This window comes from Antennarius striatus, chromosome 7 (genome assembly GCF_040054535.1).
Source record: "Antennarius striatus isolate MH-2024 chromosome 7, ASM4005453v1, whole genome shotgun sequence".
NCBI lineage: Eukaryota > Metazoa > Chordata > Actinopteri > Lophiiformes > Antennariidae > Antennarius > Antennarius striatus.
The window spans coordinates 7,081,188-7,107,979 of NC_090782.1; the positions used below are offsets into that span (position 1 = coordinate 7,081,188).

Below are 26,792 nucleotides of genomic sequence, written 5' to 3' on the forward strand. Positions count from 1 at the left end.
TTTATAGTAGGACACGGAGCAGGACTTGTGTGGCCTGTCTGCGTTTCATCTCACCGTGCAGCAGGACCCCAGCTCTCCTACATACATGCAGTGAGATCAAAACAAGACATGAGAGCCAATCCTCAGTCACTAACAGGCTTAAATAAACAGAATTATCTGGAAGGAAAAGAATAGGAGTGCCAGGTTAGTTTCAGGATATTATCAGGATTATGTCTTGTTTTCAAGGGGGGACCCCAGCAGTCATCACCGGGTCAGAGTTTTGGTTCAAACAACTTCTTTAACTTGATCAGTTCTGTGAAATCAGATAAATTGAGGTTGTCAAGACATTAAGTCTGAATCTAGGTATTTGTGGCTCAAAGTCAACCCATAACAAACAAGTGTGATCACACAACCTCCTCCACCTGTCAGGTATCAATAAGGTCTGGATATTGGATGAATGATTAGGAAATATTGTGTACACCGATAGTGATAATTATTAATCATTTGTGTTCATGGAAAGGTACTATTTTATTCTTTTTGGGTTCCACAAACATGATCCAAGCATTTATGTTTTATAGGCTGAGACTGAGGCTGAGACTGATGAGGCTCCGTCCACACGATGACGGATTTTTTTAAAACGCAACTTTTTTGTTGTGTTTACGCCTTCCGTCCACACGACAACGCAGATATCCGCAAGGAAAACGCAACTTTTTGAAAACGCTGGCCGAGGTGGATTTTTTTTAAAACCCTGGGTCTGCGTTGTCGTGTGGACGGTGTATCCGCAACTTTCTAAAAACGCTGACGTCTTGCCTGCGACGAAAACCTCTTTGACGTCATATTTATGGGCCCGTGTGTTGTGACAGCAAAACACGGAGGATTCCTATTGGATAAAATTTGACTCAATACTGCCACCACATGGTTTGGCATGCTTATAGCCGTCTTCAAAGGCGCACTGCTGTGTTTACGTGTGGACGGAGATTTTTTTGAAAACGCTGTCATGTGGACGGGAATCGTTTTCCATGCATTTTTAACAAGTTGCGTTTTTTTAAAAAAACGTCATCATGTGGACGGGGCCTGTCTGAGACTGAGACTGAAACTGAGTCTGAGTCTGAGTCTGAGGCTGACACTGAAACTGAGTCTGAGGTTGAGGCTGAGGCTGAGACTGAGACTGAGACTGAGGCTGAGACTGAGGTTGAGGCTGAGACTGAGACTGAGACTGAGGCTGAAGCTGAGGCTGAGGCTGAGGCTGAGGCTGAGGCTGAGACTGAGACTGAGGTTGAGGTTGACACTGGGACTGAGACTTAGACTGAAGCTGATACTGAGACTGAGACTGAGACTGAGGTTGAGGTTGAGGTTGAGACTGAGGCTGAGACTGATACTGAGGTTGAGACTAGGCTGAGGCTGAGAGTGAGGTTGAGACTGAAACTCAGACTGAGACTGAGGATGAGGCTGAGACTGAGGTTTAGACTAGGCTGAGGCTAAGACTGAGGTTGAGACTGAGGCTGAGACTGAGGCTGAGACTGAGGCTGAGACTGAGGCTGAGACTGAGACTGAGGCTGAGACTGAGACTGAGGCTGAGACTGAGACTGAGGCTGAGGCTGAGAGTGAGGTTCAGACTGAAACTCAGACTGAGGCTGAGACTGAGGATGAGGCTGAGACTGAGGCTGAGACTGAGACTGAGGCTGAGACTGAGGCTGAGACTGAGGCTGAGACTGATACTGAGGCTGAGACTGAGACTGAGGCTGAGACTGAGGCTGAGACTGAGACTGAGGCTGAGGCTAAGGCTGAGAGTGAGGTTGAGACTGAAACTCAGACTGAGGCTGAGACTGAGGATGAGGCTGAGGCTGAGACTGAGGTTTAGACTAGGCTGAGGCTAAGACTGAGGTTGAGATGGAGGCTGAGACTGAGGCTGAGACTGAGGCTGAGACTGAGACTGAGACTGAGGCTGAGACTGAGACTGAGACTGAGACTGAGACTGAGGCTGAGACTGAGGCTGAGACTGAGACTGAGGTTGAGACTAGGCTGAGGCTGAGAGTGAGGTTGAGACTGAAACTCAGACTGAGGATGAGGCTGAGGCTGAGACTGAGGTTTAGACTAGGCTGAGGCTAAGACTGAGGTTGAGACTAGGCTGAGAGTGAGGTTGAGACTGAGACTGAGGCTAAGACTGAGGCTGAGACTGATACTGAGGTTGAGACTAGGCTGAGGCTGAGAGTGAGGTTGAGACTGAAACTCAGGCTGAGACTGAGGATGAGGCTGAGGCTGAGACTGAGGTTTAGACTAGGCTGAGGCTAAGACTGAGGTTGAGGCTGAGACTGAGGCTGAGACTGAGGCTGAGACTGAGGCTGAGGCTGTGACTGAGGCTGAGACTGAGGCTGAGACTGAGGCTGAGACTGAGCCAGAGACTGAGGTTGAGGCTGAGGCTGAGACTGAGGTTTAGACTAGGCTTAGGCTAAGACTGAGGTTGAGACTGAGGTTGAGACTGAGCCTGAAGCTGAGGTTGAGACTAGGCTGAGGCTGAGGCTGATGTTGAGACTAGGCTGAGGCTGAGAGTGAGGTTGAGACTGATACTGAGACTGAGACTGAGGTTGAGACTGAGACTGAGGTTGAGACTGAAACTGAGACTGAGTCTGAGGTTGAGACTGAGGTTGAGACTAAGCTGAGGCTAAGACTGAGGTTGAGACTGAGGCTGAGACTGAGACTGAGGTTGAGACTAGGCTGAGACTGAGACTGAGGCTGAGGTTGAAGTTGAGACTAGGCTGAGACTGAGGCTCAGACTGAGACTGAGACTGAAACGGAGACTGAGACTGAGGTTGAGACTGAGACTGAGGTTGAGAGTGAAACTGAGACTGAGTCTGAGGTTGAGGCTGAGGTTTAGACTAAGCTGAGGCTAAGACTGAGGTTGAGACTGAGGCTGAGACTGAGACTGAGACTGAAGCTGAGGTTGAGACTAGGCTGAGAGTGAGAGGGAGGTTGAGACTGAGACTGAGACTGAGGCTGAGAGTGAGGTTGAGACTAGGCTGAGGCTGAGGTTGAGACTAGGCTGAGGCTGAGAGTGAGGTTGAGACTGAGGCTGAGGCTGATACTGAGACTGAGACTGAAACGGAGACTGAGACTGAGGTTGAGACTGAAACTGAGACTGAGTCTGAGGTTGAGGCTGAGGTTGAGACTGAGACTGAGACTGAGGCTGAGACTGAGGTTGAGGTTGAGGCTGAGACTGAGACTGAGACTGAGGCTGAAGCTGAGGCTGAGGCTGAGGCTGAGACTGAGACTGAGGTTGAGACTGAGGTTGAGGTTGAGACTGAGGTTGAGAGTGATACTGAGGTTGAGACTAGGCTGAGGCTGAGAGTGAGGTTGAGACTGAAACTCAGACTGAGACTGAGGATGAGGCTGAGACTGAGGTTTAGACTAGGCTGAGGCTAAGACTGAGGTTGAGACTGAGGCTGAGACTGAGACTGAAGCTGAGGTTGAGACTAGGCTGAGAGTGAATGTGAGGTTGAGACTGAGACTGAGACTGAGGCTGAGAGTGAGGCTGAGGCTGAAGTTGAGACTAGGCTGAGGCTGAGACTGAGACTGAGACTGAAACGGAGACTGAGACTGAGGCTGAGACTGAGGTTGAGACTAGGCTGAGGCTGAGACTGAGGCTCAGACTGAGACTGAGACTGAAACGGAGACTGAGACTGAGGCTGAGACTGAGGTTGAGACTAGGCTGAGGCTGAGACTGAGGCTCAGACTGAAACTCAGACTGAGACTGAGGATGAGGCTGAGACTGAGGTTTAGACTAGGCTGAGGCTAAGACTGAGGTTGAGACTGAGGCTGAGACTGAGACTGAAGCTGAGGTTGAGACTAGGCTGAGAGTGAGAGTGAGGTTGAGACTGAGACTGAGACTGAGACTGAGGCTGAGAGTGAGGTTGAGACTGGGACTGAGACTGAGGCTGAGGCTGAAGTTGAGACTAGGCTGAGGCTGAGACTGAGACTGAGACTGAAACGGAGACTGAGACTGAGGCTGAGACTGAGGTTGAGACTAGGCTGAGGCTGAGACTGAGGCTCAGACTGAGACTGAGACTGAAACGGAGACTGAGACTGAGGCTGAGACTGAGGTTGAGACTAGGCTGAGGCTGAGACTGAGGCTCAGACTGAGACTGAGACTGAAACGGAGACTGAGACTGAGGCTGAGACTGAGGTTGAGACTAGGCTGAGGCTGAGACTGACGCTGAGACTGAGACTGAGACTGAAACGGAGACTGAGACTGAGGCTGAGACTGAGGTTGAGGCTGAGACTGAGACTGAGGCTGAGACTGAGGTTGAGACTAGGCTGAGGCTGAGACTGAGGCTGAGACTGAGACTGAGACTGACACTGACACTGAGGTTGATACTGAAACTGAGACTGAGTCTGAGGTTGAGGCTGAGGTTTAGACTAAGCTGAGGCTAAGGCTGAGGTTGAGACTGAGGCTGAGACTGAGACTTAGGTTGAGACTAGGCTGAGAGTGAGAGTGAGGTTGAGACTGAGGCTGAGACTGGAGTTCACGGTGGCATTCATGTTGAAATGAAACTTACATAACGTGTTTTGGTTCTCATCAGATGAACATGTGGGAACCCCTCATAACAGACTTAATAGACATTTTTAATACAAAGCTATATAGATAGATAGATAGATAGATAGATAGATAGATAGATAGATAGATAGATAGATAGATAGATAGATAGCTAGATAGATAGATAGATAGATAGATAGATAGATAGATAGATAGATAGATAGATAGATAGATAGATAGATAGATAGATAGAATTACAATTACACTAGGCGTATTTCCTTAAAGTCCATATTTGCTATTACACTGTGCATTTCCGTCATGATGCATTTATAGCATTCCCATGCAGGAACTTCTCAGGCTGCAGCGAGAATAACTTTTATCTGTAGGCTAATGCTGCGCACCCAGTGGTTTGTGGTGTTGTGTGAATTGAGGAATCTGTTTATGCAGTGGACAGGAGTAAAGGAACTTTTAGAAGGTGAGAGCCCAGTTTTCCTTCAGTCAGACACTGATTCAGTCACTCTGCTGGTATCTGCACCTCACTGGAGAAGTTATTTTCAGGAACAGTTTCTAATTAACAAACATCACATCCGTTATCTTTCAGCATCAGAGTGTAAGCCCTGTAACCAGCCCAGTGTCCAGCCTCACGCCCACGGTGGGGTTGGATCTTCATCCTCACTATCCCCTGACTCTGTTGCTGAGGATATCTTCTTTAGTAGCACACATGAAGACCAGGTAATGTCCATGTTCTTGTTCGTTTGCCTTCTTTAACCAGCAGGTCTGTCTGGTGACCACAATAGAACAGACTAAATTAAACTCTAATGATTGATGGACACGATTCCCACAAGATTGATTAATGACCGAGACACTTTATTTACTGAAACCATCGTATTAAACTAACATTTCTTTAAAGTTAAAGTTGAAATTCACACCTCGTGAATGAACTGGAACAACTGAAACTAGTGACTTTTAGTCTTTGTAATCATGACGTTCAGTTTGTCCAAATCAGTGGTTTAAGTTCCTGCTGATGTTTTGCTTTATGTCCTCTGATCTCTACGCTCTTTCTTCTCTCTCCCATCATTTAAAAAAAATATCCTGGCTTTGCGTTGCTGCTGTCTGCTGTGCTGCAGGACACTTGCTCTGTAGTCAGTGACTACGACAGCCCTTATGCTGAGGTCAGCAACAGCCTTGATGACGTGCTGGGCTTCAGCCCTTCCCTCAGAGACTCTGAGTACTTTAAAGACCTGGAAGGAGGGTTAATATTTTCACAGGTTCCACAAATGACTGCAGACAAAGAAAGCAAAACCCCAAGTGCTCTACTGATGACCTTAAATGCAGACAGTCCCTCCAACAACCAACCTGTGCAGACTGCTATACCCACAAACCCAACTCAGGTCAGGGCACCACCTCCTCCTGATGACAGTAACCCTGTGGAGGAACCCCATCACAACTTAGTGGTGACTCAGATCAGTCCTAAACTGTTGCCAGGTTGTGTCATTGACAACAGTGACTCTTCATGCCCTGCAGCAGGACTTAGCCTGACCATTAATCTAAAAGGACTATTGGGAACAATGGATGCAGCACAAGACCTAACACCATCAGAGGAGCTAAAGGAGCAGCCCACAAGGGAACTGGTTGGAGATCCAGACATGGACAGCTTTCCAATTCTGGTGCGATCCATGTCAACGTCTCGGAGGCACAGTTGGGGGATCCCGGTGTCCCCCATCAACCTGGGAAGGAGGTGAGATGGGTGGATGAAAGGAAATGGAAGGGATGGTGTCACAAAGATAAAATAATTTAAATCAAACTGGCTGTTGAGTCACATGTAATTTCATATCTCATAATTGATAAGTGAAATTCACTTCGGTTTAGCATCGATACATGTGTGAAAGTGAAAGTGATGTGAGTGTTTGGGGTTGGTCATAACATCTAAGTAATGCCGTTATTGTTGCCTTGGGTCAGGACCAGGAACAGTGCAACAAAAAAACTTAACAAACTCCAAATAAACACGAGTCACAGAGTGTTTAGTTCAAATGGTGTGATGCTTCACTGCCAGACTGAGTCTAGATACCACCGCCATGGATAGCGATGGAGAGAGAGAAGATGATGATGACGGGGAACAGATGAGTCTCTACGAGTCCATTCAGCAGCAGATGCATACAGCAGATCCTGGCGACGAGTCTGGTCCGACAGTCAGGGTCATGAGCATGGTAATACAGCTACACTGTATACTGTATAACACTGCTACTGACACATAAGACTTAAAGCCTTATCAAGCAAATAACAATTATAAAAATATGTTAATTTTACACAAGAGATCAGTGTTCTTTCTTAAATGTTACTTATGTTTAGAGCTGCAGGAAGGGATGTGATAATAATAAGAGGCTATAAATTATGCTCTGGTCTGTTTTAGTGAACAGAACTTCCCGTAAGTCTTCCAGCTGTATATTAGGGAGCGTGGATGTATGCCTTGTCTATATGTGTGTTTATTCTTCATCGCTTTCAGGCTGGTGGTGCGAATGGAAAGCATCTGTGCTCCTGCTCGGAGATCCTCGCCACAGACGAATGTCACCGTGCCGCACACATTTCACGAGTCGTGCAGACATCCAAACAGGCCGCCCAGGCAGCAGGAGGTGGGACGGAGATTTTGTTGACGCAGACTGCAGGATAGGTTGTGTGTTTAACAGGCATCTGAAGCATTATATTTTAGCCTGTTGTCCTTCTCCTTTGCAGCAGAAGAGTTAAACCCTGAAGAGAACCTGCAGTCCACAGAGGGGCAGAACCACATGTAAGTCTACACCACATGTGTCAAACTCAAGGTCTGGGGGCCAAATGTGGCCCGCCATATCTTTTTATGTAGCCTGCAAGAGCATAAAAGGTCAGAGTGTCTAAAAATAAACAAGTCAAAAGTGTGCTTTGAGCAAAACTACATTTCCCACAATTCACTAATTAAGCCCATTTTAACATTGACGAAATGGTTTTGAACAAAGTTAAGGTCCTAACTTGTGTTTGATGTTATTTTTATTTATTCACTTGTATAGTTTGATCCTTGATTGATGGTAAATTAAAAGGATATATTTTATAAAAGAGAAACTTTTTTTTTTCTGTGCAACTGTAATGTTTGTAACTTGAATAAGTAATAAAGTCAGCTTTACTTAACGTTTACTTTATAAACGGAGTAGTTACGTTTATTTTACATTACATTTAGTTACATTTATTAGTTACATCTGGCCCTTTGTGGACAGCTGTTATGCTGATGTGGCCCTCGGTGAAAATGAGTTTGACACCCCTGGACTCTACACCATCACCGGCTATGTCTGCGACTGAGCTTCTCTTGGCGTCCGGTTATGACGGCAGTTTGTGGTGGAATGTCTGTTCTTTCCAGAGGCTGCTCCCGTCTCACTGGAAGAGAAGCTTTAGTGATGCTTGCAAGCACCAAAAAGGATGCTCCTCTGGTCCTGTTCACCGCAGGCAGCCGTTGATCACTGTCAGGAAAATGAACCTGCAGCTTCTCAGTGCAATAGTTCACCTTCTCCTGTGTTGCTGTAAATCATTATGGTCTATAACTCCTCTCTAACAAAGGGGCTTTCCCCGTTCCCTCCTGACATTTCTGTTCCATGTCATATGTCTGCAACCTCCTCTTCCTCCCATGGTCATCTCCCACGGCTCCTTAGATGGCCCCTTAGTGCGTGTGGAGAGAGAGTGTGGGCTCCTCTCCTCTCCTCTCCTCTCCTCTCCTCTCCTCTCCTCTCCTCTCCTCTCCTCTCCTCTCCTCTCCTCTCCTCTCCTCTCCTCTCCTCTCCTCTCCTCTCCTCTCCTCTCCTCTCCTCTCCTCTCGCAGCCCCCACTCAGCCTCATTTTCTTGTTTGTCTCAGGCTGATGGTACAGAAAGTTCTGCAGGAGCTAAAGTTGTACCATGGGTGAGTAAACAGGAGAGGGAGGTCTGCTTGTGTCACTGCTCAGACTCCATCCCAGTCCTCAGAGTATCAACACAGTCTGTGTGAGTGTGTGTATGTGTGTGTGCGTGCGTGTGTGTGTGTGTGTGTGCATGCATTTCTATGCACGTGTGTTTGCATGAGGCTCTTTGTGCACCCTGGTACTCATTCATCATCCCTGGACAGCCTTTGTGAAGTCATCTGACCACTGTTTATGTCGTAAAATCATTACAGGAATTAAACTCACCACTTTTCAAACTGTACTGTGACCAAATATTGTCTCGGATTTTCTGTTTTCAGCCCATATTGTTAACATTTACGGTTACATGATTTTATTTTGCTCTTTGGCCTTAATATATTTTGACCTATTTTCCTACTAAATCTCTAAAGCTAAACCGGCTCATCTTTCTTCCATAGTGCGAAGCAGAGGAACAGATCCATCACCGGAGAGTCACAAAATGTCACCTGGTACGAGTTCCTCTCTAATGAGTAAGTTCTGTCTTTATCACTGTCCCCATCTTACTAGAGCTGGAGAGATGCTCACAGCTGTTTGAATGTAATGAAAGACAAATGAGTATTTCCCATAATAAAGTTCATAATTTAAATCTACCACAATTTAAATCAACACAAAACAAACACGGTTCTTTCTTGAAATAATTTTTTTTTAAATATTCCCAATCCCATCAAAGTAATACATTTAAATAGTCATGGAAGGTTTTCAATGAAAATATCCTTTTGTGTGTGTGTGTGTGTATTTCATTCTTTGCCACTTTGAGCAGGAATGAAGATATAGACGATCGCACAGAGAAGGTGGAGAAAGGCACCAAGGTGAAAAGAACTCTCAGCTCTCTGAGGAACAGAATGACCGGCTCCTTCAATAAAGATAAGGTAAACCCACACCTCAGAAAGATTCCCCTTTAACATGAAAAATTATTAACTACGGGCTAGCTCACTGCCCCGGCTGCCAATGTTTGAATATTATAAAGCCCAAATCCCAGCACATTTTATTGGTTTGGTAAAAAACATATCTTAACAAACCATATGTCAGCCTCTGACACAGTTAATCCACATCTGCCATAGGGGGAACATTTACATTTGAATAAAATCCCCGCTTTTGTATTTCCTTTTCTTGTTTCTCTGCAGGGTAAGAACAAAGAGAAAGTTGTGCAAAAAGAAAAGGAGAAAGAGGCAAAGGAAAAAATGTGTGACAGCAGCAGCAGCAGCAACAGGCATCATCTGGTGCCGGGCTCTTTCTCCAGCTGTGCCACCTGCTCATTGTGCAGCAAGACCCTGCAGAAAAAGCATGGCCTGCAATGCATGAGTGAGTAACACACCCACGTCTGCGGTCGGCCTGACACACTTGTGCACAGGTGTTGCACTCACACGCATGTCTATTTATGTCCATGCTGCTGCATGCATGCTCACAAACCCATTTGGTGGAGCACTCAACAGATGGGCAAGTAAACCGAGCCCCACACACACAACCGGACACGTTCAGCTACTACTGAGGAAAGACTATAGCTGCTAGAAGGGAATATGTCTCCATGGTGTTTTGATAGACTTGTTGACGCTGTTGTTTGAGGCTGAGTCCAGCTTTACAAATCCAATTTTCAGTTTTCACAATGGTTCAAAGCCAAAGCAGCGGCATTTAGATGCTTTCTTTACTCTTTTCACAATGTGTCTTCACTGTAAGTTTTAGTTTTGCTCAACTCATCTCACTGTTATCTGATGTATTACCACCATCCTGACTGGTGTTTATGTGATAATTGCAGCACGTCTTAACTATGTTCATCTGGCTTGAAATCCTCTTAACCTTTCCAGTATCTTTCGTGCATTAGATGGGCTCTTTTGTCTTGATGCATCCACTGCTTTGTCCATCCATTCATAAAGCAGAGCTGTGCAGGATACAGTAATACCTCTGTACTCGACCGCCTCTATACTCGACCTCTATACTCTGTATTTCATCACCTCACAGGTTTTTATTTCTGCTGTTCTTATCATATTCCTATCCGCCTGCAGGTCATTAGATAAGCCTGAAATACCAAATGAAAGACATGGAGATCAGTTTTTGAGGAGTGTTCAAAAGTCAGATTGTGTGAACGGTAGTTCAGCATGAGCAAAACCTATTATTTGTGTAAAAGCAAAAAACATAAACAGATCCAGTCATCATATCGAAACACATTATTTTCCATGTGAAATCTGATAGTGTGTATCATTTTGAGGTTAGCTGAAATACATTAGGATGTTGTAGATGTAGAAGTGATTTTAATTATCTCATACACCATCAGATAAGGAGGCAAGTGGATAATTTATGACCGTGTTTCTCATGTGGGGTTTTTGTTAAAACCTTCACAATATTGACTCCAAAATGAAGTGAACATAAGACTTAAGAAGCATGAAATGGAAATAGAAAATAACAAAGAATGTAACTTGAGTGGTGTGGTGTTTACTTATACTGTACTTGTAAATATACTGCCTACTCATAATTATTTAACAGGTTATTTATTTGCCACACACACACACGCACGCACACATGCAGTCAGCTCCATACTTTATCACATTCCCAGAATAAAAACACTAGAGTGGTACTCAGTGGAGGCCATACCTCCACCAAAGCCCAATAGTCCCCTTTATTCAAATAAATCTGATCCTGAACGTATAGCCCTACCCCACAGCAGTGGAGAAAAGACTACCTTCTATGAAAACATAATTACATCTGGTGGATCTGGATTTATATTTGATATATTTACACCAACTCACACAAACCAACCTCTTCAATATGCCAGATTCTATTCTAGCTACTTTAAAGGTTATTCTTTTATACTCTCTTGTAGTATTTGTACATGTGGACAGCTTACTGTTCATAAGTTGTGTCCTATCCTAAGTCGCTGTTGAAAACAGAACATCAGTGAATACACTTTCGAACAAAGAGTGAGGGAACACGACTGCTTTCAACAGGGACATTTTCATTTGCTCTGTGAACTGGATTATTTCCAGTGTCTGATCTGATCCGTTCATCATTCTGTGCTCCCACTTCATTATTCCATGGCTGTGAGCTGCAGTAATAACTATCCTCGCTCCTTCTGCTTGGTGGAAGACAAACCATCAGAACATTACATGTTTAATTCCTCTAGTCTGGCAGGGGTGGGATAAATTGTGTGAATTTTTTTTTTTTTTTTTTTAATAGTGTGCTTGTTAAACAAAGTTGTTCTGGTGTGTTTCAAAAGGCCACACATCCAGTGATGCTGCTTGTGTTTAGACATGAACCAGTCAGCAATAACACATCTATATATCTGGGTTTGTGTGTCCATGGTGACAGGGGTTGTAGGTTCTACTGGTTTACATTTGTTGTGCGTTACACAAACAAACACACGCATGAGAAAACAAGTGAGTGTCCCTTTAATTTGCGCCGAGCCTGCGGGGATTCGCCCGAGCAGCAGCCTGTGGAATGCGTTCTCCGTGCGCCAGATTGTTCCCAGTGCGCGCAGGACGAGAGTGGGAGACCGTCTGCTGTTGGCTTCTAATCCCAAACTGGTTAAATCAGACCGACCAGGGGGACCGCAAGCCCGTTTTGACACAGTTTTTGTTTTTTGTTTTCCTCCCCCGGGGGAGGAACCCGGTCCTGTCGGGACGGTGAGTGTCCGACTCGTGGGGGATGTTCTCAGACGGGGTCAGGTGGATCCGTCCCGCCGCTGCGCTCCGTGGACTCCAACGGGCATCCTGGGGGAGTTAGCTAGGCGGCTAACGCAGTCGACCAGCGCCTCCGGGCATTTAACTCAAAACAGTCGATGTTCCGTTGGGACTTTCTCTTAAAAAGAGAATCAATTTGTGATTTTTTTTCCTCCTATAAAATGTATTTTCCCCCCCCAACAAAAAGTGACCAGAATCAAATCCCGGTCAGCCTGATGGCAGAGCCGCTAACTGCTAGCCTCTGTGGGCTAACGCGTTAGCCTGTCCAGCCTCCAGACCCGGGCTAGCGGTTAGCTGTGATTAGCTCAGAGGGATAGCGGTGAACGGGAGCAGCGGCGTGAAGCCTGTGGATGACCCGGCCTCCATCGGCTTCTCCTTCGGTTTCCGCTGCTAGCTTCAGACTCTACGGTCAACAGGTGGATGTTCGCCGGCAGGCAGCGGCCAGGATCCGGTGTGATTCACCCCGAGGCAGCAGCTCGGGTTTAGCTTCAGTATCACTAGCATCACTCCCGATGTGTCGCGTCATTATGATGCTCTAATGTAGCCTCTATAACGCGTATTTGATTTACCCTCCAGATTGAAGACCTGTTGCCCCCCATGCTTGATTTCACCCCTGATTTATCATCTCACCGTCTCCTCGTGGTGGCTTCAGATATAAGTGATGGACAGGTCCTGTCCAGGACAGAAATAGTGTGAAAAACAAAATTAATAGAGTTTATTTATCTAGATATAACACAAATCTACCCCTGTAAACCCCATCCTTCACTGATGTGTGATTGTGTGGTGATTGTGATCCTCCTGTTTGGGTTAGAAGTGTGTACGTCGTTGATTTTTCTCCGTTTGTCAATATGTATTGATCCACAGATCTGATAATCAGAGATCACTCCAAACCAACTTAAGAATTGTTTGAGTTCAAGCTGTACTCAGACTCAGTCATGCCCTACTTTTCTATTCTGCAGACCTGATCCTTTATTATCAGTGATAAACATCATGATGATTCAACACATCTGTGTGAACAGATGTGTTGAGTCATTGTTCTGTAGTATTTCATGACTGAAACTGCTGAACCAGCACTAATCAGTAGGTTAAACTCCTGCCCACATCTGGAGGCCGCCTCACCTCCTGTTGGTCTGATGCAGGACAGGTGGAGGAGCAGGTCCATCAGACCGAGGGACAGACGGGACAGGCACTCCAGAATGTTCCCTTTATGTAGAATAATCAGTAGCCTAATTGAAATGGAAGGAATGTTATAAACTTGGACAATTTCTACCTTTTTGCAGCAGGACACGGTGTGGTTTCACCCATAGATGTGCGAAAACATTTGCAAGATGTACAAAAATATAAGTACTGCTGTGTGTTTTTGGTTCTCACCTTACAAATATCTTAGATAGCAAGTTGAGGAACATGTCTAATACTCCACACACACTAAAACTTAATGATTTTTTTTACATTTGAGAGTGCTTTTAAACAAGTCTATAAAAAAAACCCACAATACAAGGCTTTTCCATTTATTTGTTTTTTCATTTTATGGTATTTAAGGGTCAGGTTAGGTCTGTGTGGCTGCTTGTAACGCTGTCTTGAGTTTGACTGAGCTTAGAAGCTCTTTGTAGGTTAATGATAACACAACTTTCAAGTGTCCTGTGGAGTTAATGTTTCCCTGAAAGAGCTCACCCGTTCATTATCTGGAGTTCTGTGGATCCGTCTCATAAGATAACACAAGGCAACACATTCCCTCTCCAGCGTGAGAGTACAATCACAGATGATTAAAAAATATTTTGATTGTTTATTTACCCCATTTGTTGATCTGTTTGTTCTTTCCGTTGCCTAAGGCAACTTTAAGAAAATATTTCTCTTGTACCAGCTGATCTCAGCGGTAAGCTGTGTCAAGTTTGCATTTCAAATCCACCGAGTGATTCACTGGAGAGTGCTGGACATGGATGGGGTAGTCAGCAGTCAGCATGTTGTGGTAGTGGGGGTGGATCTGATGGGGGCTGTGGTTCACCGTCCTGCTGACAGGACCAGGTGACTAAATCTCAGAAGAGCTCCGTGCATCAGCGGCGTAAAGGCTCTGACGTCAGCTCTGACGTCAGCTCTGACATCAGCTCTGACGTCATCTCTGACGTCACCTCACAGAAAACTCTTCCTAGACGTTTGACTTTCCTTAGCGATGGTTCGGTCGTCCTCACACCTTTCCAAACAAGAACGGGCTGTGTTTCAGTTCCTTCCTGATAACTTGAAGTGATGATGTTGCACATGCAAAGCTTTTTATTCCATCCAGATCTGCTTAACGGGGTCTTATCTATTCCTGCCAAGCCGTGCCCAGTCAGAGAGTTTGGCCTTTGCTGAAGTATGATTATAAGTTTCATAGAAACAGAAACTATGTTGTGCTTTTTTTTGTTTTCTTATTGCCTATGAACAGCCAGGCTGGATACCTTAAAGGTCACAGCAGCACTAATGATGAGCTTCTGCTCAGCCAACAGTTGTTCATTCATTAGAGAGGAGGTTCAGGGGTCTATCTTAAAGGTCATGTATGACATAACGTAACACAAATCTACATTTTAAAACTTGACAGTATTTTAGATTAATGGAGGTTTTCTTTTTTTTTTTTCATCTTTAACTGCTTCATGCCTTTTCTGAACTGGTAAACTGGTATTAGTCATCGTACCGCCACACAGAAGAGGAACAGGTTGTGCGTCAGTTCTGCTTTTATCAAGATGCTAAACAGTGAGAATGAATTAATCACACACACCCCCCCCCAAAAAAAAAATTGAAACAAAAAAAAGCATTCAAAATAGAAAAATAGAAATAAATCTGATAACTACGTTTATGTCTGCACTAACGTCACCTGCTTCTGGTCCATGTCAGGTGGTTTGAGCCAGGCTTTGCATAGTAATAAGTTAATTTGTGTAAGCGGCCGGTCCCTCAGGAGGCCTTGTGTTGTTTACCTCTACAGCAGGTAGTCAGGCTCTCAGACACCATTGTTTTGTTTCGCTCCAGTTTTGTCTTACCAGTTCCTGGATGAGAATTTACGGCCGGCGGTAGCTTTTTCCAAAACAACCCCGAGCCGTCTGGGTGCTAAACAGGTTCAGGCAGTCGTCCCTCAAACCTGTGCAGGTCCACCTCCATACGGGGAGAAAAATGAAGCTCATCACTCAGAAACCGGTGGCTCCTGCCATCTGCCTTTGTCCTGTGTGCAAACAATCAGAAGTCAGGAGCGATCCTTCACTACTCAAATACCAAATCACGTTAGCGTGGATGATGGTTGACGAAGCTGCAGGCCTTTTGTTTCAGGACCATTTCAGGGCTTTGTTAGAACCACCACTTACTGTCTGTCCCGCCCCCAGCTGCTGTTGAACTGGTTTGAAATTTCAGACTTGGTTTACTGTCATAGTTTCTCATCCACTTTCAAACCAAAAGCCGTTGCTGTTGCCTCGCTGCACAATGTTTGTTGTATCCAGTTCAACGCTGACCTGTGTTCCTCTTGTGTTTCAGATTGTGCTGTGAATGTTCACAAGAGCTGCAAGTCTCTGCTAGGGGAGTGTACCAGCACCAGACACAAGGTAAACCCTCACCGGGTCGCCAGAAAACATCACTTCTTTGACTGTTTATTTACAGATAAAGTTTACTACGTGTGTGGATCTGATCAGACCTTAAATCAGTAAGTGTGTGTGTGTGTACATATTTACATACAATGTATAGACTGCTCTCAAAAAATTAAGGGTATGTGGCTTTTAGGTTAAATTTATTGGAACTATTAATAGTTCACGCTACAGTGATATTATCATGAAGAATTTCACCCAAAAGCTAAATATCCCAAACCTTTTGTGAGTAGTGTATATAAATACAGTATTTCCTGCACTATAAGGCGCACCTAAAAGCCTTTCATTTTCTCAAAAACCAACCGTGTGACTTATAATCCAGTTTGCCTTATATACGACAAGGTTCTTAAATAGGTCATTCGTTGAAGGTGCGCCTTATAGTCCAGTGCGCCTTATAGTACAGATCATGCGGTACATATGTAAATATATATACGCACACTTACACACAATACAGTTTTAGTCTATTCTATTAGAAAATGTTATATTTACTATTAATTTAATATCACATGCAATTACAGGTCTCTTTTCTACACGCAGACTGTAGTTTATATTCTGTGCTCTGTAGTTGCTTTTTGAGTAGGAGTATGTTAGCTAGAGCAAAACCAATACAGTCATAAATTACTGCGAAGCCCCGTGAGCATAAATCATTTTTGGTAGTGACAGCTGTGTGTTGTTGTTGGGGATTTAAAGCAGTTTGAGTGACGTAACATTCCTCTGTGTCGTCAAAGACTTGACCTGAGGTAGTTGTTTGACGGTGAGGAGTCTGCTTCTGTAACGGAAACGACAGCGAGGGCTTCACTTTTAGACTTTTTCCAATATGTCGATCCAAATGGCCGTGAGAAACCGCTGTCTGTCTTTATTTTCTCCACACAGAGAGATTGTCTGCCGAGGACGACCTCATCTGGAATCCCTAACATCGGTATGTAGAACGGGCTCAAGCATCCCTGAGGAATCCCGCTGGCCTCAGTGTCAGTGGGGGTGGGGGCAGTGTGTTAATGTACAGGGAGATGGTTTGGAGTCTCCATGTTGGTAAAACGTGTAAATCAGTCCAGTAGAGAAACAAGAAGGAGAATATTTTTTTTAGGATGTCGGGTTCTCCCTTTCCGTATTTATTCTAATTAATAATAGTTTGAATTTTAGATGCCCTGTTGTATTCAAATTAAATTGGTGAGCCTCATAATGGATGTACGGTTTACTTTCATTCATGATGATTAGTTCCTGTAAGGTTCAGTCGGTGCTAACGACAGCGTTCAGCAGCTCGTACAGTGATTGGACCCTCAGAGGGCAGGGGCCACTGCAGCAGCAGGGGCCACTGCAGCAGCAGGGGCCACTACTCTGGCCATCTTCAATGAATTCCCTATATATGAAGCGCACTGTCAGTTTTTGAGAAAATTGAAGGCTTTTACGTTTGACTCTTAGTGTGAAAATACTTAATATTTAGAGTAGCAATGGCATTTTAATGACCCCCATCGTTCACCATCTCCTCTCCTCTTCAATGCTTACGTTTCCTCTGTTCGTCCCTCTGGTCTCTCCTCCCCAGCTCTTAGAGACCAGGACAGAGAGCAGTCAGATCCGGCCTCACCACAGGCTCTGGATGGCCACGCAGGGTTTGTCATTCCCCCAGGTATGACCGTTAGTCATAGGGGACCTAGAACTCAGCCATCCGCTGCCCCTGCCACCAACTCCACCGCTGCCCCTGCCTCCAACGTCGGCCACAGCCTCTGTCAACACAACAGCTCGGGGTGAGCGTCGCTGCTATCAGACCTAATTTAGAAGTTTGTTGTTAAAATGCTATTTTATGCCTCCTGTTGTAAAGTCTGTTTATTGTCATAACATCAAGACAACGTGTCTGATGGGAAGAGGATGTCAGTGAACGTTTTCATGTCTGATTATGTGATGTTTTCACTGTGGACCTGTGGAAGCACATGGGTTATTAAGACGACTATATGCTGATGAGATGACGTCAGTGTTCACCAGTGTTAATCTGTGGGCGTTGACCTGTGGGCGTTGACCTGTGGGCGTTGACCTGTGGGCGTTGACCTTCAGATCCCTCCCAGGGGAGATGGATGAGACGGATGGGCTCCGCTCCAAACGCTGCAATGAAGACGCCATTTCCCTCGCTCCATCCACCACTGAGCCCATCATAGTGGAAGGTGAGTCTCTGGAATGGGCACTGAACTAACTAAGGTGCTAAAGCTATTGATATCAGCCTGGTTCGTTCTCTAAACCAGTCCATGGAATGGACTTCCATCCTTTTACCAACATATTCACCATCTCTCACCATCAGAGTCTTTTCTCTCTAACTTCTTCTCCTAAACATCTCACCTTGGCTGTTCCTCTGATAAACTCATGTCTGATCCGCACCAACCTAATCATGTACAGATACGAACATGGCGTCATTTCTGACCAGAAAATGTTTCTGAATGAAATCCTCTCCAAGGCTAAAGCTACGAAAACTACTACAGACTTGTCAAATCCCCTTGAGTACGAACACTAAAGTCCTTGCAAGTTAGACACATACACACACATACACACACACACACACACACACACAGTGAGTAGAGTTCTCTATCAGCTGGATCTGCCCTGTTTTCTCCGGTGGGTTCCATTCTGCTGACATCGAACTACAAACTGACCTCAGCTGAACTCGGGAGTGTTGTGTTGTCACACTGTCGTGTGTTATAGTGTCTAATGCGTTCACATCTCTCCTCAGACGCTCACTATGTGGCAGTGAAGGCTGACCTGGAGTCTGACGCTCAGGACCTGGAGGCAGAGTCGTGGAGTTTGGCCGTCGACCAGCAGCACGTTAAGAAACACTCTAAAGAAACGGTGAAGCGACAGGATGTGATTTATGGTAGGTGTGAACCCGTCTGTCCACAATGGAGGCACCTGATCTCACACACACGGTGACCTTCTTGGTGACACCTGATAGAAAAGGCCTTCTCATCTTGTAAGGGACGTCTACTGATGTTTAAACATAGACGTCTTCTTTAAACCTTCCCTCAAGCCATCAGTTTTCCTTGATTGAGATGAACTCTTTGTTATCTTCGTTCGAATGGCTTTGTTCTTCAGCTGCTAATGTTCTCCTGAGTCCTGACCTGAGGCATTTTGTCAACTTTTGGGATGGTTGTTTTGTCTCCTTGATGTACGAGTCTGACAGTCCTGACGTGGGGAGCGGCTGATACCTTCAGCCTGAGTTGTTCTGCCTCAATGTTTCCCTGTTGTTGGACCACAAAGCTGCTGTATGTCAGTAAAAAATTGGCCTCAGTATTTAAGGCAGTTTATCAGAAGTCGTGTGGTTCTGCCTGGGGCAACAAAAGCCCTTAAATTTTAAGAATGCTTCCTCTTCAGTGGGTTTATGTGCAAAGAAAAAACATGTTATAGAGAATTTATGAAGCACTTTTTAATCACTGATGTCATAATTGTGTTTTGCATCATACAATGTGCTCTTGATGTCAGAACAAACCTGTACCTTCATGACGTTACACAGAACTGATGCAGACGGAGATGCACCACGTGCGAACGCTGAAGATCATGCTGCATGTGTACATCCGGGAGCTGAAGGAGAACCTGCAGATGGACTCGGGGAGGCTGGACTGTCTGTTTCCTCAGCTGGAGAACCTCCTCGAGCTTCACACACACTTCCTGTCTCGTCTCAAAGAGCGGCGGACAGAGAGCCTCGACGCGCCCAGCGAGAGAAACTACACCGTCAGCAGAGTGGCAGACGTTCTGATTGCACAGGTAGGGATGGTATCCATAGAAACACGTACACATTTCTTAACAGCGTCAGGTGACACATAGTTCACGTTTGCATTCTTTATTGTCCAGTTCTCAGGTGAAATAGGTGAGAGGATGAAAGAGTGCTATGGAGATTTCTGCAGTCGTCACACTGAGGCTGTTAACTACTACAAAGAACAGCTGCAAAGCAACAAAAAGTTCCAGAACATCATACGGGTAAGACATTCATGAGGAGATTAACCTCTCTGTAGTGAAAATACAGTCAAACCAGCTGTCAGTCGGGTAAATATGAAGCTGAATAATTTATTTTTTTTGCTTTTCATTCAGAAAATCAACAACCTCTCCATTGTGCGGCGGTTAGGAGTAACCGCATGTATTTTGTTGGTGACACAACGCATCACCAAGTACCCAGTGCTGGTGGAGCGCATTCTACACCACACTGAAGGTCATGCATGTTTCTGACTGTTTTTGTGGAGGAATTTTGTCGTGTCTGTGACATAACTGGTGATTTCTGTCACTCCAGCTGGAACAGAAGAACACGAGGCCCTGACCCAGTCACTGAGTCTGATTAAAGACACCATAGTTCAGGTCGACACGCTGGTCAACCTCCACGAGAAAACCTCTCGACTCAGAGACATACACAACAAGATGGAGCCGAAGGCGCTGGGAAAAATCAAAGATGGCCGAGTGTTTCGCAGGGAGGACCTGGCGCAGGGGAGGAGACGGCTTCTGCATGAAGGCACAGTCAACTGGAAGGCTGCCTCTGGCAGGCTGAAAGGTAACACAACGTGATGGAACAGGACGTGTCTAATGTCTGATCACGGTGTCGACTGAAGCTGAGTTTTGTGCTTCTAGATATTCTTGCAGTCCTCCTGTCAGATGTTTTGCTGTTGCTACAAGAAAAAGACCAGAGATATGCATTTGCCACAGTGGTATGTGAATGCATTATTTCCTTTTTACATATGACACTAAACATGTAACATGAAGGATAATCTGAGTAATGCAGTGAGATGTCAGCAATACCGTCATTTAGTGCCTTTTTTTATTCATTTTATTTTTGAATTTAATGTTGGTTTCTTCTGACTCAGGACAACAAGCCGTCAGTGATCTCTCTTCAGAAGCTCATTGTGAGGGAGGTGGCCCATGAGGAGAAAGCTATGTTCCTTATATGTGCCTCCTCCAATGAGCCGGAGATGTACGAGATCCACACCACCTCCAAGGAGGAGCGAAACAGTTGGATGACAAACATACGGCAAGCCGTTGAGAGGTAGCTGCATTCACACAGGAAATATATACAGACGTTTATTACTAAGAAAAGGGATGTGAGGAAAAATATTTTGATGTTTTCTCTGCCTTTTCCGTGTGTAATGGCTTCTGTCCTGTCGTACGTTAGCTGTCCTCACACAGAAGAGACTCTCTTCAGTGAGGAGGAAGAGGCACAAGCTTTCAGGTTCAAAGAATTTCAAGGTAACTGAAGCAAGAATGAACATACATGAAGAAAACAGCCGTGCCTGTAAAAACCCCCACAGAATGAGTGGGATTCCTGTGTGGCTGCACGAGAAGTGAGCGTGGGGCCAAACCTAAATCTCTGCCCGTTGTGCTCCTCTCTTCCCTCTTGTAGAACGGCTGAGCCAGAAGGACGCGGTGATCACTCAGGCTCTCACTGAGAAGCTGCAGCTGTTTGCAGAGTTTGTGGATTCTGCTGTGGGTCCAGAAGACAAAGACTCGGCCTCACGGACCAGACTCCTGCTCCGAGGAGACGCCCCAGACCTCCAGCAGGGGGAGACGCTGCTCAAAGGAGCCATCACTGAAGGTAGGACAGAGCTGCCCCGTACAGTTTGTATGTCTGTGTGTTCTTGAAGCATTTGTCGCTGTTCCCTTACATTCTCATTCGGCTCTTCTCTCTCTCTCTCTGTCCTCAGTGGAGAACCTCCAGAACCTGCTGCTGTCCAGCATGAGGGAGGGGGCTCCTGTCCCCCAGCAGGAGGACGGGAACAGCTTTGGAGTTCTGCCCAGAAGAGCAGACACATTTGGGGGCTACGACAGCAGCCTCGCCATCCTCAGTAAGAGTGAGTCCAGCGCCGCCCCGAAGACGTCCACCGCCTAGTGAATCCACAGCTGTGTCTCAGTAGCTGCTGTGCAATTAATAAATTATGAGTAAAAGTGAATAAAAGATGTTGGTTCTTTGAATTTGGATAATCGATTGAATTTGTGTGTCGCTGAAACAAAAGCATCTCAAGGTGTCCTTTGTCCTGGATGTGTATGTTTGTTGTTTCTGTGCAATATTTGTAATTGTGATTTCTCTGTGTGTTTTTATTTTTCTGTGTGTGTGTGTGTGTGTGTGTGTGTGCGCGCGCCAGACGGTAGTGTGAAGAATTGTTCTGGTGAGTCCAGAAACAGAGAAAGAAACCAGAGAGCCAGTTCTGACCCTCAGCTCAAAGTCCTCTGTGGCAGCCACACCCTGGAACAGACGGTAGAGGCTCAAAACACACACACACACACACACACACACACATGTATATGCATTTATTTATATGCACACACACAGTATATCTTGAGATGAGTCACAGTTGTTTCCTGTAAATGGTAATCACCAGACCACCTCATGGGTCGCTTCATTAGCTTATAAATAGACGAAGCCTTTAAGAAACGACGGAGTCACTGATTGACCTTCCAGTGAGTCCTGGTCTCTGAACTAAATGTAAAGACTCCATGGTGGATAATGGAGCTGCGAAAAGTTTCATAAAATGTCTGTCAATTATTTGTAGTAGTGAAGTCGTTTTTAGCCAAGTGGAATTTGAATGTTTTGAAATTTAAGAAAAAAGTGTAAAACATTCTGACAAAACACTGATAAATATGTGGTGAATACTTGATATATTGTGTTTTGTAGGTACAGGTTGTTAAACACGATGTTCTTTTCAGAAGAGAGCCTCTTTCAGACCAAATGAAATATGTCAGAGGGGTTGAGAGGATGTGTGGGAGCACAAACCGAACAGCACCTACTGGCAGAAAGCCTTTCTACACCCGCAGCACGTCTGCAGGATATTCTCACTTCCTTGTGAAGGCATCTGTTAGCGTGGTGTTTGAAGCACCAAGCAGCTTAGGGGGTGTTTAAACGTTCATGACGCTTGAAGGTCCAACACTGGTGAGGTTTGCAGCCGTGTTAAAACTGGCAGGAAAATCAGCCTCCATGGTTATCAGCTGGAGATGAATGGTCGCTCCCTGCTGGTAAAGGTCCAGTTGTTCCATCAAGTGAAGGAGTTTTACACATATTTGCTGTTATTTATGAAGTGATGGGGGAATGAGATGGAAGGGAATTACGTTCCACTGCTGGAGTGAGGAGAGCTGAGTCAGCCGTAACCTCCTCTTTTATCGGTTGATCCATGATCAACTCTGGCTTGGATCCCCTTGGCCTCCTTTGGAGTTTTTTATGGGTTAGGAGGAGGAGACCCTCAGAGGACTCCCAGAAGACCTGTTTGGACACGCCTCTTCCTGTTTCTGTTTCCTCCTGACACTGAATGGGTCATATCAGCAGGTGCAAAAGTAAAACATGATAAAATACTATTCCAGTGACAGACTTTACTTCTGTTGTCATTGTATAAATGACTTTAACAATGATATTGACTAACTGGTCTGACTACTAAATGGTTACGGCAGCTGCTGTGTTTTTGGTCACGACCAGCGGAGGGACTGGTGCCTTCACCACGACACCTCATTCCATGTGTTTACAGTCTGATGGTGACGAGTGATGTTCCTTCTCTTTCTGTTGTTGCTCAGGGTGATGAGAGCTGCTCCCCTCCCGACAGGTGGAACTGCATCTGGCCCAGACCCCCCCCTGAGGCTCAGGTAAACCTGAGTCACTCACTGCTGGACGTGTTTGCTGAACTGATGACATTTGCTGGTTGTTTAGGTGATGTTGGTGTTTTCATGTCATAACCTTGCCCGTGTCTCTCTGCTAGTTGTTTGACAGAGTGCTGATGCTCTCCCAAAGGCTCTACAGTCTGCAGGTAATACTACTGAAATGTGTTATATTCTCTTTGCAAATAATTGCAGTATTTATCTGGTGTTTGTTTTTTCTCGTTGACTTCCTGACACTCTGTAAAATCTTCTTTTCACTTTAATCAACCAATATTTTATTGTTACAAAAACGTCCTTCGTGCCCTGATGTGGTTTTTCTTCTGTCTCCATCCTCAGGCCATCATAGCACAGTGGGACAGCCACAACGAGCTCCAGCGGGCCTCCCTGCCCGGTCGCCACAGGGGAAATGTGTTCCTGGAGCAGGAGAAGCAGAGGACTCTGGCCCTGCAGAGAGAGGAGCTGGCCAGCTTCCACAAGCTCCAGTCGCAGCACCGGCAGGAGCAGCAGCGCTGGGAGAAGGAGCGGGAGAGGCACCGGCAACAGGTGGAGGCCACGGAGGCCAGGCTCCGACAGAGGGAGGAGGAGTGCAGACGGCAGGAGGTGAGGGGTTCTGGCCCCCGGAGGGCCGTACAGCGGGTTCTAATGCTGAATGGTTTGGAGGAAGCTGAATCACAGCTCTGTGTTACGTGTTTGTTTAGTTCTCTGTTGTTTTATAGTATTTTGCATGACAATAACCAAATGTAACTGTGTTAGGAAGGTTTTCTACAAGTGTATGGTTAAGTCCAGTCTGTGCTGTTTGCACACCATTTTTAAATCAACATATATTTCAAATTATTTTTAAATAAATATCTATTTTATGTCATTATTCCTCCCAAGCATTGCTGGCTCTTTTGTTGCAGGAGCATCTGGCGGAGGAGAGGAAGGAGCTGGAGAGTCAAAGGGAGCTGTACCAGCAGGACCTGGAGAGGCTGAGAGTCTCCACCAGAGCCGTGGAGAAAGAGAAGGAACGACTGGAGCACCAAAAGAAGATCAAGAGGAAGACGATTGAGGTGGGGGCTCCTGGGGGAGCTGATAGCAGTAGTATGACAATGAAAAAAGATTGGTTAAAGCAGAAATATCACAGTGAGATGAATAGTTTAAGACTGTCTGTCCCACACATCAAATTCACACTTTTAACTAATAATTTCATTATTAATGGCTGATCGTATAAAGGCTCGTAATTATTCAGATTTCAGGTGACCGTAATTTTCTTGTACAGTATCAAAACTTTGCTCATCAAACAGTATATCATGATCAGAATTCATTACCAGGTGTTTATTAAATGGTGTCTAACAAAGCAGAAAAGGACGAGTCCAAGGTGCGGTTTAAGGAGGAGATGAAGGTGTTTACACTGATCATTATAAAACATTAACGTACCAAATGCTTAACATTCACATTTTACAAATGAAGAGAAATACAAGCAGGATACAGATGTCTGCCACTGGTTTCAGTGTGCATGTTAGATCTTCTGTACCCTCCTATGTTAGTCTGTGATGTGGCAGCCTGGAAAATCAAACCTTATTCCTTATCTTCTTCTTTTCCTTTCGGAAAAGCAAAAAGATTGTGTTCTATTTTAAGGTGATATATTCCTTGTATCACCTTAAAATAGTACACAATAATCTTTTTTTAAATGAATATTTTGGGAGAGCAGCAGGCTGTGCAGTAAGAGTACGGGTTCACCGTTTAATAGGAGTTCAGTGAGCTCTGTTTCAAAAATGTACACAAACTGCGTCTGACTCTTCACAAACTCTTTTTTTTTTTTTTACTTTTACACAGACCATTAAAGGTTATGAATGATAATACAGAGAGAAACACTCTGAGTTTTGTCAGCAGTGTATTCACCTGCTCTTCCCTTTTTGTTTTTCGGACTGTTTGTCGGTGTGTGTGTGTGTGTGTGTGTTGTTGCTGTGTTGTGATGTCTAGTGGAGGTCATGTGGTGTGCATGTCAGCGTGTGTTTAAACCACGCTGCTGTTTTTCAAGACGTTTGACGAACCATCTGATCAACTGTCTACTGGTGGCGTGCTGATACACACACACACACACACACACACACACAGTGTGTGTGTGTGTGTGTGTGTGAGTGAACCAGTAGTCGTTGCTCTGTACTGTCTGACATTCTGCTTGATGCCTGACAGCGACTGAGTAATGACCTTCCTTTAAAGTCGTGTCGACCCCCCCCCCCCCCATGAATCAGTGCATTAATCTCCTCATTGCCGGCTGCAGGCAGGGCTGTGGGCTGTGTTTAGCACTTCACAGGGACTCCTGAAAGCCACAGCTGCTGGTGGAAGGAGCCTCTGGCTAACCTGACATAATGTTCTCTGATGAGTGGAGCTGGGATCTGGTAATTACACAGGCCTCCGCTTAAATAGAGCTGTGAGGATATTTTATCAACATTAGCTGTCAGGTCAGCGCCTCATGAGCGTTAGCTTCACACCGGCTGCATCATGTGTTTGTGTGTGTATGTGTGTGTGTACACACGCAGTTCTGTGCCGTTGGCTCCACTACGGGACTTTTTTGTGTGGATGAGAAATATATCAGTGGTTGGTTCTCACTCTGAGTCACCGACACACTCCAACCCAACGCATCAAACACTCGTCTCCTCGGCTGTGACCTGGGAATCCAAACCAACCTGACATCTAATCTGGACTCATCACTGAGTTATGAGCTATGATTAGACCTCATAAGAAACAGAGACGTGTGTGTGTGTGTGTCACAACATCAGTGAACATTTGCGCAACAGAGGTGCTTGTTGTAGCATGTCCTCTGGAGAAGCTTCTGTTTCGTGTTTTCTACTGTGATTACAGTTCCAGCCTCTCGGTCAGAGCCGTCCTGCTGCAGTTAAGATGTAGGAGTTTGATTCAGCCTGTAAGCCAGGCGCTGTATTATCCACACACACTGGAGGTCCGAATGAATCACATGAAGACGAGGTCTCATCGGCCACATGACTCAACTATTATTTGACACACAATAGCTGCTGCATAGGAGTCGCCGACCTTTTGTGGTTTGCAGCTCATAAATCTGTAAAAAGTTTCGATATCTTCAGTTTAAAACGATTCAAAACAGATTGAATCAATCAGGCTTTGGGAAAGATGTCATCAGAAAACGTCTCGAGCTTTTAATCGGAAACCAAAGCGGTTGCGTAATAGACTGTAAACAGCTGAGTCATCATTCACCACCAACGTCTGGCATAGATCTTAGATGCAGGGTTGCCACACATGGACTCACTCATGTTTGTCACATTCTACTGCTGCACACATCCTTGGGGAGGGGAGGGGGGGTTCTCCCTCTGGTGAACGCGGGCTGCAGGTCAAAGTGCTGCGTTAGCAGAGATGAGTATGATATGGGAGGATCCAGGCAGTTTGCAGGATGAGAGGAACCTGGCTGTGTAATTAACTCAGCCTCGGCCTGTCATTAAGAGCTGCCTC

The 26,792-nt window shown here is 45.4% G+C and overlaps 1 protein-coding gene across 5 annotated transcripts in view; it reads left to right on the forward strand.

The window, feature by feature from the left end:
- The window catches only part of arhgef18b (rho/rac guanine nucleotide exchange factor (GEF) 18b), a 38,614-nt gene that overhangs the window by 6,381 nt on the left and 5,441 nt on the right, over window positions 1-26,792 (forward strand). Inside the window, exons 2-28 of one of the 5 annotated variants that reach the window (XM_068319101.1) lie at window positions 5,112-5,242; window positions 5,638-6,248; window positions 6,564-6,717; window positions 7,014-7,140; window positions 7,241-7,295; window positions 8,860-8,931; window positions 9,222-9,330; window positions 9,586-9,763; window positions 15,625-15,692; window positions 16,605-16,650; window positions 17,272-17,473; window positions 17,778-17,884; window positions 18,445-18,585; window positions 19,222-19,472; window positions 19,560-19,685; window positions 19,797-19,914; window positions 19,993-20,247; window positions 20,325-20,401; window positions 20,558-20,736; window positions 20,863-20,936; window positions 21,091-21,282; window positions 21,392-21,538; window positions 21,830-21,942; window positions 23,247-23,315; window positions 23,429-23,476; window positions 23,664-23,927; window positions 24,227-24,376. In XM_068319101.1, the coding sequence (XP_068175202.1) occupies window positions 5,112-5,242; window positions 5,638-6,248; window positions 6,564-6,717; window positions 7,014-7,140; window positions 7,241-7,295; window positions 8,860-8,931; window positions 9,222-9,330; window positions 9,586-9,763; window positions 15,625-15,692; window positions 16,605-16,650; window positions 17,272-17,473; window positions 17,778-17,884; window positions 18,445-18,585; window positions 19,222-19,472; window positions 19,560-19,685; window positions 19,797-19,914; window positions 19,993-20,247; window positions 20,325-20,401; window positions 20,558-20,736; window positions 20,863-20,936; window positions 21,091-21,282; window positions 21,392-21,538; window positions 21,830-21,942; window positions 23,247-23,315; window positions 23,429-23,476; window positions 23,664-23,927; window positions 24,227-24,376 (4,064 nt within the window). Of the gene's footprint in view, window positions 1-5,111; window positions 5,243-5,637; window positions 6,249-6,563; window positions 6,718-7,013; window positions 7,141-7,240; window positions 7,296-8,859; window positions 8,932-9,221; window positions 9,331-9,585; window positions 9,764-11,312; window positions 12,076-15,624; window positions 15,693-16,604; window positions 16,651-17,271; window positions 17,474-17,777; window positions 17,885-18,444; window positions 18,586-19,221; window positions 19,473-19,559; window positions 19,686-19,796; window positions 19,915-19,992; window positions 20,248-20,324; window positions 20,402-20,557; window positions 20,737-20,862; window positions 20,937-21,090; window positions 21,283-21,391; window positions 21,539-21,829; window positions 21,943-23,246; window positions 23,316-23,428; window positions 23,477-23,663; window positions 23,928-24,226; window positions 24,377-26,792 lie in introns of those variants that run through there. The other 4 variants (XM_068319102.1, XM_068319106.1, XM_068319105.1 and 1 more) reach the window with 4 other exon arrangements.